We start from the raw sequence: 23460 nt of genomic DNA, 5'->3' as shown, positions 1-23460 counted from the left end.
CCGTCTCCAGCTTCCCATTTAGCTCATAAGCACAGCATTTCTCCTGGGCATTTTCTCTCCACCGGGGAGAAGTTGTAAGTGCGAACAGATGAATTAAAAGTGAGAGGGGAAGCATCAGGACAGCTGCAGTTTTACTTGAGCCAATATGTCCTGTCTCCTGCAGGTAACTCTGAACAGAATCAATGCCTGGATCTTCTGGCACAGGGGATGCAGTCGGAGTGGCTCAGCGGGCATTCGGCACAGTGACGACTCCTACTCTCAGATGCTGCTGCTCCTGCTGAAGGCAGACATGCTCTCACAAGGACACCAGATGCTGCCGCTGTCTTCAGTTTACTCAAGTGATGAGCAGGCATGTGCCCTGGGGCTGGAAGGAGGCCCAAGATGGGGAGTGCAACAGGAGCCTGGAGGGAGCGCTAAGCTCACACGAGGACGAGACTACCAGAGGCAACATTCCAGCCCTCAGTCACGAGGCTTGCTCCAAAAAGTGAGAAAACAAAGGGCAGGCCTGAGTAATGTACAGCTGAACACTTCAAGGACTGACTGTGCTCCTCAAAAATCCCCATAGCTAGTGATTCAAAACTACAGACTTCAGGAAGTACACGGCTGCTTCAAATGCATGGAAATAATTCAGTCTGCCTTCACCGACCACCTTTCTTTGAAGGATAAGCAAAGGAGAGAGAGGGAGAAACAACCCTGAGAAAGCCCACTCTTCTCGAGCACTGACTAGCTCTAACCATCAGCCTGTTTGACTCTATCCCTTCCCACCAGAACCTTGCTCCTTCTGCCTCATCAGACAAACTCTGCTCAAACCCTCTCAGTATCTTCAAATCCCTTACCCTGAAGAATGGTCTTTCAGCTCATACGAGCTCTCCTTGCAAACCAGCATTGATTCCCTGAGGAGAAAACTGCCTCTGTGCATTGTGCTGAACTGTTTCTGTACTGCTGACACCATGACTGCACACGCAGTCACACACATTAAGTCTTCATCCCATCTAAGTCCTCTCCCAAACACTCTTTTTCACCCATGGCTTGATCCTGTAAGTCTGCTGTCTACTTCCTACTCACCAGTTTACTCTGATCCCATTTAGCAATTAAATGCTCAACGGTGAGACATAAGTAACTAGACTGAGGACTGAGTGCCCTCCAAGGTGTTTGGTTTCCCTGAGCAGCAGCTGTCTTTGCTGTATTTCTGGGCTCTCTCACCTGTGAGACTGTGATGCCGCATTTCTTGGCTAGCTCTTCTTTGGCTTCCTCACTGGGGTAAGGGTTGCTGAGATGGGAATAGAAATACTCATTCAGGATTTCCGTAGCCTGCTTGTTGAAGTTTCTTCTCTTCCGCCTTGTAGGGAAGAAGGAAGGAAAAACAGAAGAAAAAGGATTCAGTACCAGAGATTCAGAAACAGAAACATAACTTTCACAGAATCATTAAAGTTGGAAAAGACCACTAAGATCACCTTGTCCAACAGTCAAGCCATCCCCACCATGCCCACTAACCATGTTCCTTAGTGCCACATCTCCACAGTTCTTGAATACAGTGATTCCACTACTTCTCTGGGCCTCTGTGAGTGCATTACCACTCTTTCTGAGGAAACTTTAGATGCTTTGAACTTCCCTACTTGCCTTCCACCTTCCCCTGCTCCTGGGAGCATAGGGTGCAGCAGACTCATGGCCAGGAATCCTCGTCTGCACTTTGCTGGGGACTCCTCTCTCAGCACCTTCCAAAGCAAGTACATCTCATTCCTTAACACCAGCACCCAGACCCTGCACCTGGGAAGGTGACCCCTGACACCTGGCTGTCCTAGCAGAAGAGGTCAGTGCTGCTCTACAAAGCCCTGTGCTGAGAAAGCAGCCACAGGTAAGTCCTTGGGGAAGTCTGTTCCTTTTACAGCTGGATACTGTCAGCTATTTCTTCCCAAGTTGTAGCTGCCCAGCCTCCCTATCTCAAGATGTAGCCCAAGCCTACAGTCTGCATCTGACCAGCTCGGAAAGTGAATAAACTCTAAAGCACACTGAGAATCTGGGACAATGGAAACAGAAGGAAAAGAACAGGAAAACCAGAGGGAACAGGACGGCTTGCAGGATTAGTTTTCATCCCTAACTGAAGTGTTGCAGCAGAATCAGCAGTGTGTAGTTCTCAAGGGAAGGATAAGGAGGATACAGTCCTTGTGGCTCAAAACCGGGGGCCCTGCCTTTCCCAGGCTCCCTGAGTCACTTCAGAATCTCTCCCTGGCCCAAACAAAGCTGCTCAGTGGATGTAGAGAAAGGTCTGGGGAAGTGAACTCACCGTGCATCCAGAAATCGGGAGCGCAAGATCATGACGGCTTCACACGTGCTTTGCTTCAACTGCATCTGGATGGAGCTGAATTTGCGGTGGATGATGCTCACCATCCGCTCTATCTCCTTTGGTGAGATGGGCCGGGTCCGGCTCTGCTCACGCAGCAGGTTCATCACGTGGGTGGTGAATTCATTGCATGCCTGGGATGGCAAGAAAAGCAAAAGAAACCCCAGGATCGGAAGGTCATTCGATGGCGTCAAGGAGAGCACAGGAGCAGAACAGCTAAAGAAGGAGACGCAGGCAGTGGCCTCAATGGCTAAGGTTTGTTAGGGCAGACCCACAAAAGAGTGCTGGCTCTCAAGGGGACATGTATTCCTCTCAAGGGAAGAGAAAATCCCAATGTACACAGAGCAAAAAGCAGGAGTCAACTGTATGCTCTCAGATACCATAGATGGAGCTGGCGCAACAAGCCCCAGGACCTGTCAGTACGTCCCAGCCCTTGTACTTCTCCTGGATAGGGCTGGAAGAGCTACAGATGAATCTGAGAACCACGAACCTTTCAACCAGCACCATGTGTCCTCCAGAGCCCCTTCTGCTTTATGGGAACAGCCCCACAGAGACACAGCCCTGTCCTGGGCCCTTAGCACTTTGAATGAGAAGCATGGAAGGATAATAATGATAGTCTGATTGAGGCAGCAGTTCTGACACGTAAGGGCAAGCAGGCAACAATCCCATTAGCTTGCTGTGGGCACAGCACTGTCTGCCTGCTCCCACTTCCCCCATGGCATGTTGAGGACTCAGCAGCGAGGGGCCAGGGAGGACTCCAGATGGAATGAAACTAGATGCTATTTGAGATTCCTTCCAACCCAAGCCATTCTATGATCCATGATTCTGAGGCTGGATGAAGGCAACTCCATTGCTCTCCCCCACCCCCTTGGATGGTAAAATCAGATCTTCTGATTTCCAGAACCAGTCTTGGGTCCAAGCCCCAAAACCCAGCATTTGGCAACCAGTTGGTGGCTTGAGAAGCTTTAGGTGCTCCCGAAACACATGAAGCTGCTCTGGGGAGAGCATCACCAGCACCCATCCCATGAGATGGAAAATGGGGCTGAAATACAGATTGTGTGGAGTGGTAACCCAAGGTTGACTATCTATCTCCCATCCCAAGCAATTTCTCCCCCTCTGCTCATCGCCCCCAGGGTCAGCCCATGGGGAGGTGATGAACCCTGCAGCCAACAACCCTGACCTGCCTGGGCTGTGGGGCTGAGTATGAGAGCTCTGAGCCCAGTGACTCTTTGCTCCCAGACAGCTGAGCAATTTCAGCTTGTCTCCTCTTAGCATGAAATAAGAGCATTAAAGGAAAATTGCAGGAGAGTGCTGTGCTGTCACAGCGACAGCCAGACAACTGTGTGAAGCCAGACAGAGCTAGAAAGAGGGGGGACAAAGGTCAGGAGAGCCATCCCAACCCCTGGTTTTGTAGGGCTGCAGATGGTGGTACTTGCTCTGCCTCCTGCAGCTGTAAAAACGTGGCCCAGTGCATTCATTCCCAAAGCATCTTGGTGGTAAAAATGACACTGGAATGGGTTGTGAGAAGGAGCAAGCCAGAGGCAAGGCACTGGGTGGGCTCTGCTCTTCCCATTGCTCTTCCTGGGGTGGGGTGCCAGAGGACGTGGGGTCCCTCTCCCTCTGCAACCAAGGCCTGAAGGATGAGCTGTGACATGCCTTGTGCCCCAGCCATGTGAGTCGGCCACAGTGCCCAGGAGCAACAGCAGTAGCAGCGGCTGAGGACAGCCACAAAGGTCAGCCCACACCGTGCAACCCTCACGCCAGCCCTCCCTGCTCCATGGCACAGTGTCTGTAACACTGAGGCCATGCTCTGCTTCTCCACCCAAAAGGAGAGATGCTCAGGGTACAAACCACAGTCATCACAAGAGCAAGTTGTACAGCCAGGAAAGAAGCTCTGCAGAACATCTGGAAGCATTTGAAAGAAAGCGATTTGGAGCTTTGGCTTGCAAAGCTTCTCATGCAATTGTCAGTGTTACTAATAGCTGCATTCATGACCCAAATAGTTTGTCCTTTTTTTCTTTTTCTTTTTTTTTTTTTAAATAGAATCATTTGCCACAGGAAAAAAGCCACGTTTTCTTTCTTTTTTCCTTTTTTTTCCCCTTCTGGAAAATTAACTTTCCAAGCAAAAGTAATACTCAAGAGAGATTCTGATTCAAGCTTAAGGGTCCTTGGAAAACTGCCTGCAATGAGGCCAGCGCCTCCAAGAGGAGTCCCCTTCGGCAGTGCCAATTTTTAGCCAAATGCAAAGGGAGGAGAGAAGAAAAAAAATTGAGGGGGGAACACATGCTGAGCTATTCTCATAGCACACCCCAGCACAAAACAAGAAAGAACTGTCCGAGCGCTAAGAAGGCCTGTTTCCACTGCTGTGGAAAGCAACAGCTTTGCACTGCCCGCACTCTGCTAACAATAGATGTCAGTAGTGGTCCAGGCTGTTTGCCTGGTGTGGGCAGCAGCACCGTGCTCTATGCCGGCCAGACCCATCCCATCCCATGCCACGAATGAGCCTGTTACCTGCTCGTACTTCTCCAGCTCCGTGTGGTAGATCTGCCGGATCTGGGACAGCTTGGCTCTGTAGTCAGAGTGCTCCACTGAGTTGTCGGATCCGGCTCCTCCCGATGCGGCAGCAGCGGCGGCGGCAGCAGCAGAACCCCCTCCTTTCTCGGGGCCCGCGACGCCCTCGGCCAGCAGCATGTTGTCTAACCGCATCAGCTGTGGGTCTGTGGGCTCCTCTTCCTGTGCTCCCCGGATGCTCAGAACTGTGGAGACATAAAGGGAAGAGGATGAGTTGCGTCGGTGTGCGGGTGTAGAAGTTGGTGCGTGGTGACACACATGGCACAGCCCTAAGTTGAGAGCTCCCCATGGCTTCCGCGATCTCTTTCTCCCATTTCTGCCCCTTTTCCTCTTGAAATAGGGCAGAAGCAGCAGGAACCTCCCAGCAGAAGTAACCCAGAAAGCTGCATTTTGCTGCAAACACACAGCAAAGCTGCTCGCTCGCAGCCTGCATTTCCCATCACATCTGTACCGACATGATGCTCTCACAGAACCAAAGAATCGTGGAATCATTAAGGTTGCAAAAGAGCTCTAAGATATCTAGTCCAACCACTGACCCATGACCACCATGCCCACTAAACCACATCCTTTCTCAGTTCTGTTCCAACAACACCAACCAAAACCACACTGAGTGTACCAAAACTTGCTGAAATCAGTAATAGGGACCACTTCTCAATTCAAGCATGGGATGGAAAGGCTCCAGCCCAAACCTCAGCTTGCCCAGACATCCTCAGCCCCAGGAGGAGGAGGAGGCAGCACAGAGTGCAGGGCAGGCCATGCCTCAGTTTCCCTGTCTCTAAATACGAGTGAAGCCAAAGCACAAGGAGCTTTTATCCACTCAAGGAAATAATAATAATAAAATGGATGAAATAAGAAGTACCATTTGCAAAATGCCTTTTTTTAGAATCTGGTCGTTCTAGTGAATTCTAAAACTGTGCTAAGAAAAGGGGCATCAATAAATCAATCCGCACACAACGACTTGCCAAGGAGAGAATTCTTTTCCCCTCTTTGTACTCACTGCTTCAATTATTGCTCCCAGTAAAAGTCATTCTCACAGTGTTTCCCTCTACCAATTAACTGTGGGGTGCTCAGCTGCTGCTCTGCCTGCAGACTGGACTGAGGAGGAAGGAGGCATACATGGACACAAATGCATATCCAAGCAAAACTCAAGGGGTTTCATCACATGGAAATCTCACTGTGGTCCCACCTGCTGGCTGTTTGCACACACAGATATGGCCCTCGCTTTCCACGTGTACACAAACAGGTGTGCGCATCTGCACAAAATAAAATACATCCTTGACAAGCCAACAAAAAAAAAGACATCTCAGAAGAGAAGCAAATTGTATTTTCCCGTCTCATCTGTCACAGGGACTCAAAACACAGTGGAAATGCATGAGCATCCCTCACGTGGAAGCGCCTGCATTGCTGGAGCTGGGTGATGCTGTGTGGGCTTTAGGGAAGCGGTGCCTGAGGTACCTGGGATGCTCATCCCATCCTTTCTGAACCCCAGGCCACAGCAGCAGCAACAAGAGCAAGTGATTTTCAGCGCATTTAAAAGCATATCTGAAGGCAGTTGCCAATAAGATGTAAAATCAGGGTAGATAAGAAACAGAGCCAAGCAAGGAGTGCGTTCCTCCTGGCTCTGAAAAACGCCGAAGATCATAGAATCACAGAATCATCAAGGTTGGAGAAGACCGATATTAAACAATTCCACACTGGAGACAATCATTTACAAAAGGCGGGGTGGAGGCATGGCACCAAACTGGGGAGCAGAGGCCAATTTCCAAGCAAGAGGAAGCAGATGGGTCCTGCAATCCTCAGCTCATGCCGGCATCACTGCTCTTCTAGAAGGTGAAGAAGTGATAATACTCACCATATGAACTTGCTATGAAATAAAGAGAATAAATTCCTATTCCCCTATTAAAAAAAGAATCACTAAACAGTAACGCATCAAAAGCCCAAACACAAATAGAATGCAAGCCAGGTAAAACACTAATTGAAAAAAAAACCTGAAAACAAAAAAGAGAGTTGCCGAAACGGCTGCATCTGGATTTCGAAAGGGAAATATTTTTAGATTAAAAATCTCGGGAATCATTGACCTGACAGGTAGGCACAAGTGATTAATTAGTTTATGTTTGGCGAGCTGCTTCGTGATGGGAAGCACAGGACATCTCCGTGCCATCGCCGTGCTGCAGGAGCGGGAGCCCTGGGATCGCTGTGCGCTGTGGGCATGCCCACATACGTGTTCCCAAAACCCAGCTGGGGCTGGGGGCCATGTGGAATTAGGCTGCTGGGTAAACAAATGGGAAGGGCGATACGTCTGCATGGAACGGATGCAGATCCTGACAGGCCGCATCCCTCAGCTTAGTACCCCAGTGCACACCCATTTGCTGCTCCTGGTTAAAGAAAGGGGAAGGGGAAGCCAAAGGAAAGATAATGACCGAGAGCTGGGGCTGGGGGAGGCAAATTCGTGGCAGAGCTTCTATCCTTGCCTGCTTTTCTGCAGGCTTGGCAGCCCTGAGCTGCAGCAAATGCCACTAGAGGGTGCTCAGCCCTCACCGAGGGCACCCGCTGGCACAAACCACGTTTCTGTATGTATGTCTATACATACACAAATACACATAAACAGATACGTATCTATATTCTAAAAATCAAAGCAAAACCACACTCCTTGTCCCCATCTGCACTGCTGCAAACCATCCCTCAGCTCGCTTGCTATGCGCTGAGCATGGCCCCTCCATGGCCACTGGTCACCAGGGTGACCATCACCAGCAGCTGAGGACCACTGAAGCCACATGCCATGGCTCCCCTTGGGGTCACAGAGCCATGTTCTCCTTCCCCTGCTGTCCCCAGTGGTGACCCCCAGCCAAGAGCACCCAGCACATGCCAGTGGGTCTCATGCACCAGGTCAAGCCCAGGGAAGGGATGGGGATGCCTTGGGGACAGCTTGCAGGAAGAAGACATGGGACACAACAGAGGCCAAGCCAGGTGGTGATATAAGAGCCGGACAGCAAAACAAGACAACTAAAGAAAGAAACAAGCTGATGGCTTTGAAGGAGTAACAGAGGGCCCCTGCCCAAGCTGGGATGCCCCTCCATGGCTTTTCTGCTAGCTGTTCCCAACTTGCTGCAGTGCCTTTCCAGGGGGATGTTTAAAGGAGAAGAAGATTTCAAGTAAATGATTGCAACTTATCGAAAATAATGTGCTACTTAGCATTGGAGACAAGCATCCTGGCAGGCAGAAATGGGAAGCCGTGCTGGAGCAGATGGGAGTAATTAGGTTGTGATTTTCAGAAGGGTTTTCTTTCCTGCCTCCACTGTGCCTAAGATGTGCTGAGAGGGTTACAACGCAGCCAGCAGCGGTTGCAGGAAAAGCAAGGATCCCTCTGCCAGGTTGTGAGCTTCCTGCTGCCTTTTCTATGGGGAGATGGGAGCAGCAATGCCACTTGCGGAGCCCTGCTGGTTGCTCTCACTGGCTACTTCCATAGACAAGGACCATTCGGATGCCTCCTTCTGCACCAGCACATTACATCTCTCCTGGCAGCAGATGACTTGCCCAAACCCTTTCCTAGACTGGGATGTGCCACTAACACAATGGTGGCATGGGAGCTCCTCTGGGAACACAGTACTCCTTTGTGTACCCACACAGCAGCACATCAAACATCAACACTCTTCCCACCTTTTGCAATTTAAACACCATTTGCTTGGGTTCAGAGAGCCCCAGCTTCAGGATTTACACCAGCTCACTGTTTAACAAAATGCTTTTAGGTCTGAAACAACAGCCAGCAACCAGAGGGACTGCCGTGATGCCAACACTGTGCAAACAAAACCACTAACGAATTGCATTATTTCAAGCTACTCTCAATATTCCCTGGAGCTTGGTTCTACATTTGTGAACATTTGAGATCAACAGCACTGAACCTGGTACAAAAATACTCCCATCTGCCTCATATTTGAGGACAGTTAAAACTGCAAGGACTTAACACATGTGGGTGGTTTGTGGCTGGCTGGGGCTCACACCTGTGTGTGTCCATACCCAGGGCAGCTGGGGCGATCCATGATGGCATGGCCTTCAGTTGCTCTTCCCAAATTTTGCATTTCAATACTGCTTCTAATCACCGTGCACCTACCTAAATTCCTGCTGTTTCTCCTATTCAAGTATAAGTGCAGCTTGCTTTCTTCTGCAACAACAAAGCAAACACAAAGGAAAATACAAAATTCCCTAACTTGGAAGCCCTGAAGCTTGAGATCCTGCACAAGCCAAGCTGATGTACTCACACTGCACCAAGCTCATGTTCAAAATACATACAGAAAACTATGGCCATACCTCAGCCAACAGCTTGGCCAATGTAGGGAGAGGCATTAAACTGCATATTTCCTAGTCACAGCCCTGTAAAATCACCAATCACAGCCAACAAGGTGGAGTGCTTCCATGCTAAGTCAACCCAGAGCCTCTGAGACCTCAGTTGGGTATGTTCACCGTGAAGAGCAACCGAGAAAATCAACATCAAAACGTCAGTACTAATTTCCAACATGAATGGAAGCTGGTATTTCCAAGTACGCAGGCACACGCCCTTCCAGGAAGTGGGAATTAAGAAAAGTTGTATTTTTTTTCTTACAATTGACATAAAAGTTTCCCTCCTCCCTCCAACCTTTCCAAAACTTACAAACGGATGAACAGATTTTGCTCAGATTTTCCAAAACAGGCTGCCATGAGATGAGGCATGGAAAATTTCAGCTGGCAAAACAGCTTTTTGTGCATCTCCTTATTTATTTCAGAGAAAGGAGGAACACTGTGAAACTGATGGGCCACTTCTGTCACCAGCTTTTGCAGTCTAAAGCCATGAAACAAACCAACAAATCCCAGCAGCAATCTAAAAACAGTGCCTCATGCCCATAAGCGTGGCAAACTCAGCCCAGTCCTTTGCACAGTCCTCTCTCTCAGCATGGGGATGTCCGTCAGGGCTGCTTGGAAACCAAGCATTTCAATGATTTTGTGAGAGGATTCTGAAGGTGGAGAGGTGTTCATCCAGTTCATAAAGCACACACAGCTGTGAAAAAATACATAACCCCAAATAGGCTTCAGTGAGGGGTTGCACAAGAGGCTAACCCCAAGAAGAAGACCTACTGACCACAACGCCCTACAGTGCTGCTGAAGCACCCAGCCATGCAACACTCTGTGCTCACTGTCACCAACACAGGATGTAAGAAAACACGTCCATCAATTGCACAATGACCCATAAGCACTGTGTCTGCTCAGATGAAAGGTCCACCCAGCCCAGGGGCCAACTCCAGCCACGGCCAAGAAGCCCCATTAGACCCCATCAGGGCCATGATCACAGCAGAAGCATCAGATGCTCCAGCACTCCCTAAACATCACGTTTGGGCAGCTTGCATCACAACCCAAATTCAGATAAATCAAAAAGTATTTCCTGAACCAACAAAGAAATCTCTTTCCATTTCACGTCATAATTTTCCCCCTCCCTCCTTTTCTTTTTAATCAAAATTTGGGTCAGCTTCAAAAGAATGAAAAAGCACTTCAGAAAAATAATAACTTTGCATCTTTCTGAGGCAGAAGAGGCCAAATTATTTCCTGAATTCAACCCAAATACACACACAAAAAAAGCCTGAACTAACCTCACACTGTAATTTGGAGTGTGGAGAATGGGAGGGGGGTGGACTTATCACATGCCAAAACATCTCTCATCTCCCAACAGCAGCTTTCCATCACTTCAGGGAGATGCAGCTTGTGTGCTATGGAAGCTGCAGAAGGGAGAAGTGGATTGCACAGGATGGGGGGAATCTGTGCAAGTTTTCTCCCAGCTCCTCCCCAGTGCCAAACCAGTTGCCATAGCAAGAGAGAATCTGGCAGCACAATGCTCAAAAGGTCTGGAAAATTATCACAAACACAGTGGAAAGAAAAATCCTCCAAAACTGAACAGTGACCTAAAGTAGCCCTTTCCACAAAAACAAACAAACAAACAAACACAGCATCGGTGACTGCTGAACACCTGATTCCTCAGGCAGTGTGACTCCTTGGGGAGCAGAATGAGCACACGTGAGTGCTTCTTTCCAGCCCTTCCCCACGCTGACTGGGTTAGTGCATGGCCAGCAAGTGAGCTGGGTACAGAAACTTGACTCCATGAACCCAGTTAAAGCTACGTTGGGGTCCAACAAAGCACCCTGGATCAGAAATTTGATGTATTTTTCATTCTTCTCTTTACAGTCCTGGCACCACCAGCCGTGCTTTCCCATGGGTCTTTTGATGCCATCCTGTCCAGCAGCAAAACCCCTTTCCGTGCCTTCATGGGAGGGATTTGGAGGCACATGATGCTGGGAATCAATCATTTCAATCACTTGAGGGGAGGAGGGCAACACAAAAGTGCCCACACCTCCTGGAAGGTAGCTGGGACTTTTTCTAACTCCGGACTGTGATATGGGGCAAAAGAATAAGACTTTGCTGTTCCAGCAACTCAACATAGGGCCCCACATCCATCCCTCAAATGGCAGTGCCTACAGTGGTGGGACATCACCCTCATCTGCTGGAGTTTGAGACAGAGCACAGTGCCAAAAGCGACTCTTCAAAGGGCAGAGCAAGCCGTTGCACCCACCCCAATGGCTCAGACATGGCACTGGACACATATGGAAGTGGACGCGGGATTCCCTAAGCCCTGCAGGAACAAATCAGCAAACAAAAGATGGGACTGCTCCGAGGACAAGTCCAGTCATAAAAAGAAAAAAAAAAAAAGAACCCTGAATGCCAGTTGGGCTGGGATCTGCCTCCTGCTCCATGTGGTGCTTTGCATATGAATTCTCCTTGCTGAAAAGAAACGGGTCCTTTGAATGAGCTGAATCTACTAATGAGAAGCCGGGGCCTCTGCAGCCCCTCTGAGGACAGGGGTCCCGATCCCAACACCCCAGGCCAAGCCCAAAGGCCCGGGAGGAACAAAGGGAGGCCTTCCCCAGAAGGAAGCGTTCTTTCCAGCCGCTCTCCTCCTGCTGAGGTCACCTCCCTGCCCCGCCATGCCTGCTGCTCTCCATACAAAGCAGCCAGGCCAAGGAGTCATAGGTGAAAAGAGTGGCAGGAGTGGCCAAGGGCCAAGCACAGGAGAGAATTTCCACTACTTGGCATCAAGCAGTAGCAGTAATTCTCAGAGCTCAGCCACGGCGCAGGGCTGTGCCTTCCAGAGGCCTCCGAAGAAACAGCAACAGCCATCACCTCATGTCCAGGAAGAGATGTAAGAAGAGAGCAGGCAGGGACAGACAACATGCAGCTCCCACTTGAGCCCAAACCTATCACAGCTGCAAACTGGTGCTCAAGCAGTCCGATTTTGCTTGGAATTTCAGCAAACAGATGAGGATGCACTCAGAGCGATGCTCAGCCCCTCGTGCCACAGAATCACAGAATTGCCAGGGTTGAAAGGGACCTCAAGGATCATGAATCTCCAACCCCCCTGCCACATCCAGGGCCACCAACCTCCCCATATGATACTAGACCAGGCTGCCCAGGGACCCATCCAACCTGGACACCACACCAACTCACTGGGCCTGGCCACAGCAGGCCAGGCAAAGCCCAGCTCACTGCAAGGCAACAGCCGGTCAGCAGTGTTTTAAGGCCAGAAAGCAGCTCTGAATGTTCAGTTCCTTTTTTAAATAAAGGCCCCTTCTGTAAATGATCTGTTTGGACAGGAGGGAGAATGCTGCAAGAGTCCAAGCGCTTGTGAAATAGGATCGGCAGCGTTCGCTTTGGCTCCATGCGAAACATGTGGGGGAAGAAAGATACCCAAAATGGGTCTCTGCTGTTGAGGGGTGGGGAGGAGAGAGGAGAGGAGACCATCCACCTCCACGTGCCTGGGAGACACCAGAGAAAATGGAGAGGAATCGTTAAAAAGGATCAATTAATGGCATTTCTGTTTCAAGGCATCTGTGTCTGTTTAGTTACGTGCCATGGAAGATCGCACTGACACACATTTCCACACTGTGGGGCTACGGTCTAACAGCATCTGGGCTGGTGTAGCCCTACGGCCCCCAGGTCCTCCCAAAACTGGGCTGAGTTGAATTTTAGGGGCACAACTAGAAGGATGCAGGAGACCAAGCAGCGGGCCCAACGAGGTGATCGATGACCCTGGGCAGCCCAATCTTGGGTTTTAAACCACAAAGCCATCCTCTCCCACCTCCCTGCAGGCTCTGAGGCTGACACCAGGTCTGAGGTGGGGGGCTGGCCAGACAGACTGACGCACAGCCCCCGGCTCCTCCAGCCTTCTGCGAGAGGCCCACGCCATAAACAGGCAGGAGATTAAAAAAGGGAGCAAAAATCTTCAACAAACTCCGGCTGTGTCCCAGATCAAAGATCATCTCCAGCGGGCCATCTGGTCCTTGTAAATGTAAAACCAAACTGAAAGCCCTGCCCTCACCTCCTCCGACTCCCCTGGCAATATCGCTTTTACCGTTTGGAGATGAGGAAGGAGCTCGCAAAAGGCATCTGTATGTAATATAGAGCCGCTGTGCAGCTGGGCTATAGCCTTGCTACCCCCCTTTTGTTAATCATGAAGCAGAGGTAAATGTTTTCTTTGGTTCTCCAGGGGCCCCATCACTGCAAAGGGCTTTGGGAACAGCCTGCAGCAGCAGCCCCAGGCTGGAACTGGGCTGCCTTGTGCCCCACAGCTAAGGACATGGCTGTCACTCTGGTCAGGATTTAAGACAGGACACATCAGGAGAAAAGCTGCATCCCTAGGCAGAGCAATGGGATGGTCTACAGCATCCCAGCACCCATGCAGCATCCTCCTTCCTCGTCCTCAGAGCATCTCAAGCATGTTCCCTGCTACTGCCCTCTGCTCAGGAGGCAGAAGAGGGCACGGGGATGAAGAGGGGCGGAACTGAGTTTCCAAAAAGAGGATGCAATGCCTCTGAGGCACAAAGGAACGGTGAAAAACTCTGCCACTGCCAGCCCTAATACTCCAGGCTCGGCTTGAAAGCTACACAGGAAATGTAGCAGGCAAAGAGGAGGCAGCTTGAGGAATTCCTACCCATCAAGCTTTATTGTGTTATTCCAACTAAGCAGAGACAAAAAGACAAATCTCAGCTCCCTACTTTCATTTATAATTGAACCCAGTCCAGAAGGATGGAGCAAGTACCATCTGTAATGCAGAGTGCATTAGCAGCCGGCAGAATGAAATATTCAAATTACTGTAGGCTACCTCGCATTTTAATGACAGGGTTACAAAAACCTGACTTGTAAGTGGAGATTGGACTGGAAGAACAGAAAGTTTGTTTTTCCAGTGCATGAATTAACCTAACAAAATGTTACTTTCAGGAAAAAAAAAGCTCTTGCCTGGGTAATCCTGCAACCTATTCCAATGGACTATCAAGAAAACTGAATATTTTTCCATTTAGCTATCCTAATTGATGTATTGTCCTGGGAAATGAAAAAAAAAGAAAACAAAGTCAGAGAAAAACGGGCAGGTGCTTTTTCCCTTTGGCTGAAGATGCTAAATAAACACACGTATGCATGCATGAACCTTAACAGCTTGAATAGGTCATGTACATGGGATGTGCGGCAGCACGCATTTGCATCCGTAGGGTGTATGGGTGCAATACCTGCATTAGCCACATCTTTTCAATGCTGTGCACAATTTGAATATGCAAATCACCCCTTGATTTTCGTGCTTGTGCCTGTGCTGGGATCCATTCGTTTTGATATCGTTAATCAGGGCTGCCGAAAAGCCTGACACAGTAAGTGGCTGTAGCCCCTAGCAGTAGTCAAGATGGAGTGACAGGCTCCATTTAAGATGTCACAGCATATAATAAAGTGTAAAACTATACTTAAAGTAAACGAGATAGAAACAATAAACTTGACTCCGGCTTTGAACTTTCACGGTGAGTGGCACAGAGACACGGGCACACAGGTGTACAAGTGGCTGGTGGGCACAGGACACGGGACAGGGCTGGTAGGTCCTGCAGTGCTGGTACTGCCGTGCGGGGTGACAGAGGGGCTCTGCAGCCCTCCCTCCCATCCCTGCAGCTCCCCAATCTCCCAGGTTGAAACCAGAGTGGGTTATGCTACACAGGACCATGCCTGGGCATGGGACCAGGAGCACAGCAGACACTGGAGCAAGATGAGGCCGATGGAAGGGAGACATTCCTCGGCCACCTCCCATATCAACTGGGGTGCCTGGTCTGAAAGCCCCATTTCACCCACAAACCACCCCTTGGTACCCTGAAGCCTCCTGTTGGCAGCTCTCTGTGCTGAAACAAACCAGTCGCTCTTCCTCCTGCTAAGCAGTTAAATTAGGGAGTATTCAATTAATAACAGCTGAATATTCTGTCACATTTAGGAAGATGTATGGTAAGACAAGCGAGTTGTGATGTCTGTGACAGAAATGATAAAAGTTCTCCCGACACAGCCTGGCAGATACTTGGCTGCAGGAGCCGTTTGCACTCATGGACTCCAACGTCAGTGCAGACACAAGACCCGGCGCTGGCTTCAAAGGAGATGCTCCAAACTGAGCACAAAAATCTTTGCCAAATCGTTTGCAGGCAGCTCCCTCCTGCCCTCCTTCTGGCACCCAGCTGGGCCAGCCAAGCTGCGTGTCTCAGCGTGTTCCCAAGGCAGGACTGCCACCCTCGGGTGCATGCAAGGTGCTCTCCATCAGATCTGTGGGTGCACCAAAGGCAGGGAACGTGCTGGAGAACACTTTCCACCCCGCCTCTCCCCCCGGCGCTGCTCTTCTGGGGGGTTGTTTTTCACTGGTGTTGTTTGAGAACACAGTTTTGTTGCTAAGAAACTACCTCCGTATTGCTCCAAGAGCAAAGACAAAGCAACCGTCAAAATAACACGTTATTTTGACAGTAGCCAGATCATAACCATAAACGATCCATCTTCCCTGCTCTCCCGTATGCTCATTAACGTGCTCTAAACACAGGATCACTGTGGATAACCCACGCACGAGGAGCTCGTGCCCCACACCAGGCGGCACCGTATCCGTTCAGCCCCCAACAAGAGCAGAATGAGGCCGGGCTAGGGGAGCTGGTACATGCAGGAAGATGGCACGAGGTTTCTTAGTGAAAGACACATTGAGAATGTGAAAGTAGGAAGAAGGCAATACCTCTGCCCACATGATAACTCTGTGCCTTGGTTTTGGTTTGGGGATGGCAAGGGGACATCTCCACAGGGCCCCTTGGGCCCTCACTGCTGGTCCCACTGCCACTGTGGAAGGAAGTCAGGCTGTGCCTGCTGCCAGGTGGGAACGGGCAGCACTTGGCTATCAGAAAATGCAGTTTAGGAGCCAACAGCCCTGCAAGGCAGCAGCTCACCATGTGTGCTTTCACTGCCAAAGTGCTGAGCTCCACCCTGCCGAAGGAGAAAAAGGGAAGGGCGAGGAGAGCTCTGCTGAAACCAACCAAACACCAAACAACAGTTCTCCGCAGCAGAACAAAGCCCTCAAAATCCATTCTCCACTTGGGTCCCCCAGCCCACATGAAAGCAGCATTTTCTGGGCTAATTACACAGGCTGCTCCGAGCCTTCTGGCATAAAACAAGCCGCAAAGTCAGACATCAAAGGGGAAAACTTTAAAATAAATACATGACAAAGACAGCAGATTCAATGAGAGATCTATCTCTCTGCACTGCCTGGGAGGAACGTGGATCACAAAACACAGGTGACCTCCGGGGATGCCTTCCTTGGTGCACAAAGGGGAAATCTCGCTGGTATTTGGGGTGCAATGCTTGCAGGAGTGGGGTCACAGTGAAAGGAAAAATGGAGCAACCCCTCTTCTGGCTCTCAGTGACAGATCTCCTGGCTTCTAGCAGGAATCACAGGGTAAGACAAAGCCATCCCACCAGCTCCCCCCCAGCCTTCCCTGTGCACTCCAAAGGCCTCGCAACACAGTCCCTGCATGCTCTGCAGCCCTCGTGCACTGAGATGCCTCCAGAACAGCAAAGCGTGACCAGAAATCCTGCGGGTTTCAAGGCTCTGATCCTTCCATGGACAGAAATGACCCCGGAGCACCGACACGAGGCATTTCCGCAGCACCTCAGACAGGAGCAAGGGAACCCACACGGGATGCTCCTGTGTTCAGAACATCAGCACGCAAAGCTGTCATCCGAGGGATGCCACCATGCTCCTGGAAGCAGCCCCCATCCACAACGACTCCATGCCTCTCCCTCTCCAGTACTGCTCCGATACAAGCCATGAAAGCCCAAGCTACTTTTCCTGTTACGGGCTGCAGGGGCTGGACATTGCTCCCACATGCAGCCAAGCAGAGGGACGAAGTCTGGGATGACCGCACGTGGGGCGCAAGAAGAAGGTGTCAATTAGAGCGATGAGCCCCCGCACGTCCCCACGCCTGACAGCCGGGCTGAGCCGAGCTGACAGCCCAAGCCGTGCCCACCCCGCTCCCCCCGCACACCCCGGCCCCGAACCGGCGTGCAGAGCAGCAGCATGGTGTCCCCACCCCTGCACCCAGAGATGCTCCTAATAACGGTAATTAGGGTGATCGGAGGCTTAAGCAGGTCACGGCCAGCCTGGAGGCAGAGCGTAATGAAGCAGCCGGGGCCGGGTGGAAAGGCAGAGAGGCACCGGATCTCCCTGACACAACTAACGAGTGCTGGGTAACGAGGTCTTGGTGACGTGAGCCGGGTTTGGGGACACAGAGGAGGTGGTGGCAAAGCAGTGGGTGCTGGGTGGCAGCTGCGTCCCCCAGGAATGGCACCGCAGAGCCCTGCCCTCCCCTTCTGCAGCCCCAATCTGATTATGGCCAATACACGTCTCCCGCTGGGCTCCCGAACACGCTCCTCCTGGCTGAAGGATTTGCAGGGACGCAGAAAACTTGTCCTGATGGCGGTGTTAATAGCCGTGCAGCCCACGTCATCGCCGAAATGGCCTTAGGGGGTGAGCTGATGGGTCTCTGAAGTCATCAGGACTACCCCACCTCATCGTGCTCCCCTTATTAAAACCATTCATCCTGGGAGCTAAATGAATATGTTTCATCTTCAAATGCTGAGACACAATAGCAAGCAGGCAGAGATCTAATAGAACAATACCCATCAAATCATTCCTATTTTTCTCCTTCATGCCGCACGTGCTGCTGCCAAGCTGTGCCCCACGGCATGGCCACGGCTCATGCCTGGGTGCCACCACTGCACCTCAGCATCCTGTTGGGACAGGAGGGATGCTCCGATGCGCAGCTTTCCAGAGCCTGCTGGAAACCAGTTAGCACAGCGAATCCCTGCTCTGCCTCATTATCACTGCTATGAGTGGAGGCTGCCAGCTGCCCCCGCCCCACCTGGGGACACGAGGTGACCTGTGGGCTGATGCCGGGTACGAACCCGCAGCACCGCGACCTGCCGGGCCCACCCAGGCTGCAGAGCTCGTGTTCGCTGCTGTGGCAGGCTTCATAAGGCTCCGCTCTTTGACTGGCGTTGAGTTTATGTGAAAGTAATTAACAGTAATTAATCCTTAATTACAGTAATTAGCCAAGTCGCAGTAAATTAAACCACATCTGGAGCAGATGAGGGCTTCTGAACGGGAGGCTAGCGCAGGCGACAATCGGAGAGATGCTGAATTCATCTGACAGCATCTGATTAAGGCTACCTGTTGCAGGCAGCTCATTTGCATGGTGTTTTTGTTTGCAGTAACCCTTTCAGCTGGGCTCCTGCCCTGCACCTCTGATCCTGCCCTGCTCCACCTCCCCATGTCACCCCACATGCTGCCACTTTCGGGGACTCCGGGAATCTGTGAGCAGGGAGGAGCTGGGATGGAAGAGCCAGGGACATGAGGATTGTAGAATCACAGAACCATGGAATGGCCTGTGTTGGAAGGGACCTCGAAGTCCATCCAGTTCCAAGCCCTGCCACGGGCTGGTTACCCATACAGATCAAGCTGCCCAGGCCCCATCAAATCTGGTCTTGGGCACTTCCAGGGATGGGGCACCCATAGCTTTGTGTCCTCCCTACAGCCCCACAGCTCATCCTGGGCAGTGGCACTGAGCCCATACAAGGCTATGGAGATACAGTAGAGTAAGTTTCCAAGGCACACAAAATGCCTATTCCACAGCCACAGAAGCAGCCTTGGCTTCCCAACATCCGGTCTCACAGCAGCTACAATACTGATAACAATAACAACAACAGACCTGTGCTCCAAAGTGGAGCACAACAGCAAAAGGGTCAGGCTATCACTAATACCACCCAGCGTTTCCCCAGCACCATGCAGTCTCGGAGGCCTTTGCTGATGTTTAGCCATGCTTGCAGGGAGGGGGAAATCCTTCCCTTTCCTTCCTCACAATGAAGAAACCACAAGACAGTGAGATGAAGCGGAGCACAAGAGGCCCAGCTATGGTTTGTGGTATCTGTATGCTAAGAGAAAGAGCTAGGGAGCAAACTGTGCTGACCTGTGTGCACATGACCAGGAGCTGTGGTTGGCTCTGAATGCCTGGAAAAACATCGGGCACAAATCACAGCAACAACTCACAAGGGGAACAGGTCCCCTCTGCAGTTCCCAGGATGGAGATGTCCATCTGCATAGAGATGCCAATGAGACTCTGGGAGGAGAACTGTAACTGGGACGGCCCAAGCAAAATGGCCTGATTTCAGAAGGTATCTCCAGCTTCGGGGCTTAACTGCACACAATGAATAAGCATGAAGGTCCAGCATACTCAGCCTTTCCATCACAGGATGTACTGTGCCTTTGCACTGAGCTCTCCAACCTCACTGAGAACATTAAAAACCCTTCAATACTGAAACATCTCCTCTCCTCTGGAACTAACGCCAGACAGAACTGCCAAAGCCAACAGCTGCAACAGACCCTGCAAACGATCAAAAGAACCTCGTTCTGTGATACACTGAAAGGAGCAACATTTGTCCTCAACTGAGAAATAAAACAAACTGAATGTGAATCTCCTGAGCACACAGAAGAATCTGGGTTCTGCACCTCCAATTATAGGATTCCCACGTACCACTGAAACAAAGCCAAGCCCTGAGCCTATACCCCACCAACAAAGAAGAGGCACCCACCCCGAAAGTGCATTTTGGGATCTGCATTGGGCCCGGAGAAATGGGCACCCCCATGTCCTCTCCTCCTGGGAGAAAAGCTTCATCTGCCACATGGTGCCCCAACTATGCTGCACAACAACTCCAAGCTTATTCAATGGAATTTACTGCATATGAACCACAACTGCACCAAGAGGGATGGGGATTTCGTAGTCAACTTCAAATAGTGGGGAGGATTCCTGATTCACACTCCAAAAACGAACCCACACTGTCCTCTCAGTGCAATTTTGCTTTCAGTCGTAAGGTTTTTCAACAGATACTCAACCAGCTTTTTAACAGAGACTGTTCACAGCAAATCTGAGATCTTTCACAGCGCTTACAGCACATCACGTGTTCTTGCCGCAGCCAGATTTTTGGTGAAAAAAGATATTTCTTATGAGCAAAAGAAACCCCCACAAACGTCTTAGAGAAAGGCACCCCTCAAATGTACCTGCTCCTCTCAGTGCCGGCAAATTCACACAATGGGGAGCAGTCTGTGCTTCCTGCAAGATGGGACTGGCATCTTCATCTCTGCATCCTGCTGCACCCAGACTGAAAGCACTGTGCTCCTTCACCAGCCCAGGATGTAGCAGCACTGCCTGCTGGTTCTTCAGGGTGGTTCCTATTTGGAGCAGCCACAACCTGAGTCCCGTTGGGTTTAACTCACCAGGAGTGTCATTCTTGGACTGTGACTGTGGAGGTCAGGCTGGGTGGGCTCTGAGCACCTGATGGAGCTGCAGGTGTCCCTGCTCACTGCAGGGAGGTTGGACCAGATGACCTTTACGGGTCCCTTCCAACTCCAACGATTCTGTGGTTCTATGATTCTAAGTTTTAATCTGAAGTAAGTACCCTTGAGCAGGGAAATTCCCATCAGGCAGAGGGCAAGACCGGGTCCCTGCATTTCACATCAGCCCAAACCCAGGGTTGGGGGGCAGGGGCAGAGCTATGTGGCTGGACACACACACGTGTGTATGTGTGCTCCTCGCGGCCCAAAGACCGGGGTCCCTCCTCATCTGCACGGTTCGAATTAATTATACACTTTAATTTCATGAATTATTAATTCGATTCTGACTCGGCAGCTTACGCTCACCCAGCGCTACAGACTGTACGATTCCAGCTTCATTAAAACATCACCAGCTGCCTGAGAGACAGACATTAAATAGCAGAGAGCAATAATAAAATTAAGCTCCCTGCGCATAGCAACAGAGTCTTCCCCAGCCCCGCTGGTGCACGCGGCCCTGCCAGCAGCTCTGCTCCCACCCCAAGGCTCCAGCAGCGGGGGCTGGGGGGTCTGCAGGGTGCCACATGGAGAGGGGCATCAAGGGACAGCCCTGTCCCCTGCCTGCAGCGAGGACAGGGACAGCTCCGAGGTCGGGATCGGCTCCGAATAAATAAAGCCGGAGCGCTGCCTCTCGGCGTCTCCCTGGCAAAACAATTTATAGAGGGAAAATGTCGGAATTTAGACATTCCATTTAGCTGCTTCAGAAATCTAAGGACCCCAAACCTTGTGGGATTTGAGAAATCGATGGAATTAATTAAGGGAGATGTCCAGCGGTCTCCGCTAAGTAATCAGCAGGTACAGTAGACCTGAAATTCTATAAAGAAAAATGGGAAGGGATGACATTGAAGGAGGCAGTGGGGATTAAAAAATGAGCATCCGAGTGGTAAAGGCGCACACCCATTGATCGCTGCATTACGGATTAAGGCTTCAACGAGCAGCCAGAAGATTCTGTAGCAGAAAATGGTTACAGAGGATGAGCATGAACAGAGCGGATATATATAACCTCTGACAGCCGGGAACAACCGAACAGAGGACAGCTCTGCAGAGAACCCTAGAGCACCAAGTTTTGGGGAGGGGGAGGCTGGGAGCCCGTGGAGCCATTTTGTGCAGGGAGAGCAGCCTGGGAGGGGATGTGATGGGGACAGGGCACCCAGGGCCCAACCTGGGGACCTCGGTGGTGGGTGGGGAGGTGGCATCACCACTCCAAGGGACCACTGGCTGCACCCTTTGGCCGCGCCATGCCATGGTTTCTTGAGCATCCCCCAGCTCTGTCCTTCCTTCTGCAGCACAAATCTTTGGGACCCTGAGGATGCAGCACCCTGCTTGGCCATGCCCCGTCCAGTGCATGGGGGGAGGCAACAGGATGGAACTGGGCCTGCTGGATCATTTCAACAAGAAATCTCAAACAGAAGCCCTGCAGAGCAGCTCGCTGTCTGCGGAGGTCGCGAGGCTGAGGCCAGCCTCACCAGCTTCCCTTCATACATATGGATGGGGTGAGGCAGCCGAGCTAAATGTCATGGTGCCATCAGGGCTCTCAGGCAGTGGCAGGGACCTCCTGTGCAGGGGAAGGGCGGGAGCTGTGGGTTACAGCGAATGCTGAGAGGATGATCCCCACAGCTGGGAGTCAGGGGGGAGCGGTGGTGGCTGAATTTAAACCCTGTCCCTTCTCATTCTTCCACCCCATTCCCACTAAGGCAGGCAGTCCCATCTCCTGCAGAGCTGGCTGAGGGATATGGATGCTGGGGCAGCACCTGCATGCAGGTGCAGGACATCAAGGGCCACGGGATGCAAAGGAGCTCAGCCCAGGATGCAACAAGATAAACACAGCCCATCCTCCACCCCAGAAAGGTCTGTGCTGTGCTGGGAAGGCTCCCAGAGCTCACAAACCCTCAGGAGAATGCCCTCCAGCACCAGCCCCAGGTTACCAGCAGGCAGGAGATGCTCATCCTGCAGCCCGAGCGCCTTGAAATCGCACTTGTGAGGCCTTACGGGTGCCAAGCAACACGCCAGGCTGTGTATGCTTTACAATCCATGTGTCGGAGAGCCCAGAGCAACGGCTGGAGCAGATGCACAGCGTTGAGAGCATTCATTCCCCTGGCGGAGTCGCAGCACCAGGCACGAAGCAGCCCCGGCCCTCTGCCCCTGCCTCCCCGCCCCCAGCGCTCGTTTGGCATCCAGTGCAATTAGCTCCCGGGGCACGCGCGGCCTCACCACAAACATCCTGCTCAGAGCAGGACGCCTGCTCCCATGGGGCAAACATTAGTGGGACAACTGGAAACGTTCAACTTGATTATAATGCTTTAAGAAAAGGTCATGGTGAAATTTCAGCGCTTTACCTTGAGCTCTGTTTGTTCTGTGCAGGACGAGATGGGAACAGTCAGCTTGCCCTGGCTCGTGGCAGCCGCGCAGCTCTGCCCGTGCTTCCAGGGCTGCAGAGCTGCATGAACCCCGCGGCCCTGGGGACATAGGGAAGCCACCACACCAGTGGGAGCAACAGCAGCCTTCTGCAACTTCACCCCCAAATCGTCTTAACCTCTTGCACTTCTGCTTTTGGAATGGGCCTGAATACATCCAAAAAGCATGCCATCGCCTTCCTCGGAAACTGGGAGGTTTTCTAGCTCACCATTTAGTTTCATTCTTCCAGGTCTTAAAGAGCAGAAGCTGTGCAGGACAGCAGGGTGACACTTGCCAATGTCTGAAAAGGGGGACAAGGCACACCCCAAAACACATGGGTGTGGGAGGGGAGCAGCCCGGCAGCCCTCGT

General features: G+C 51.3%; 1 protein-coding gene across 4 annotated transcripts in view; it reads right to left on the bottom strand.

Annotated features, from left to right (window-relative positions):
* Positions 1 to 23460, bottom strand: part of PBX1 (PBX homeobox 1) — a 107101-nt gene that overhangs the window by 18104 nt on the left and 65537 nt on the right. For 2 of the 4 annotated variants that reach the window (XM_042873146.1, XM_042873149.1), the window contains exons 3-5: positions 4853 to 5097; positions 2285 to 2475; positions 1204 to 1339 (exon numbers count right to left, since the gene is read on the bottom strand). In XM_042873146.1, coding sequence (XP_042729080.1) covers positions 1204 to 1339; positions 2285 to 2475; positions 4853 to 5097 — 572 coding nt within the window. Of the gene's footprint in view, positions 1 to 1203; positions 1340 to 2284; positions 2476 to 4852; positions 5102 to 23032; positions 23376 to 23460 lie in introns of those variants that run through there. The other 2 variants (XM_042873147.1, XM_042873148.1) reach the window with 2 other exon arrangements.

This window comes from Lagopus leucura, unplaced genomic scaffold (assembly GCF_019238085.1).
Source record: "Lagopus leucura isolate 7727_CA_CO unplaced genomic scaffold, USGS_WTPT01 Super-Scaffold_100009, whole genome shotgun sequence".
In the NCBI taxonomy this organism is placed as follows: Eukaryota; Metazoa; Chordata; class Aves; order Galliformes; family Phasianidae; genus Lagopus; species Lagopus leucura.
Note: the sequence above shows the minus strand (reverse complement) of the source record. Positions and strands in the feature narration are given on the sequence as shown.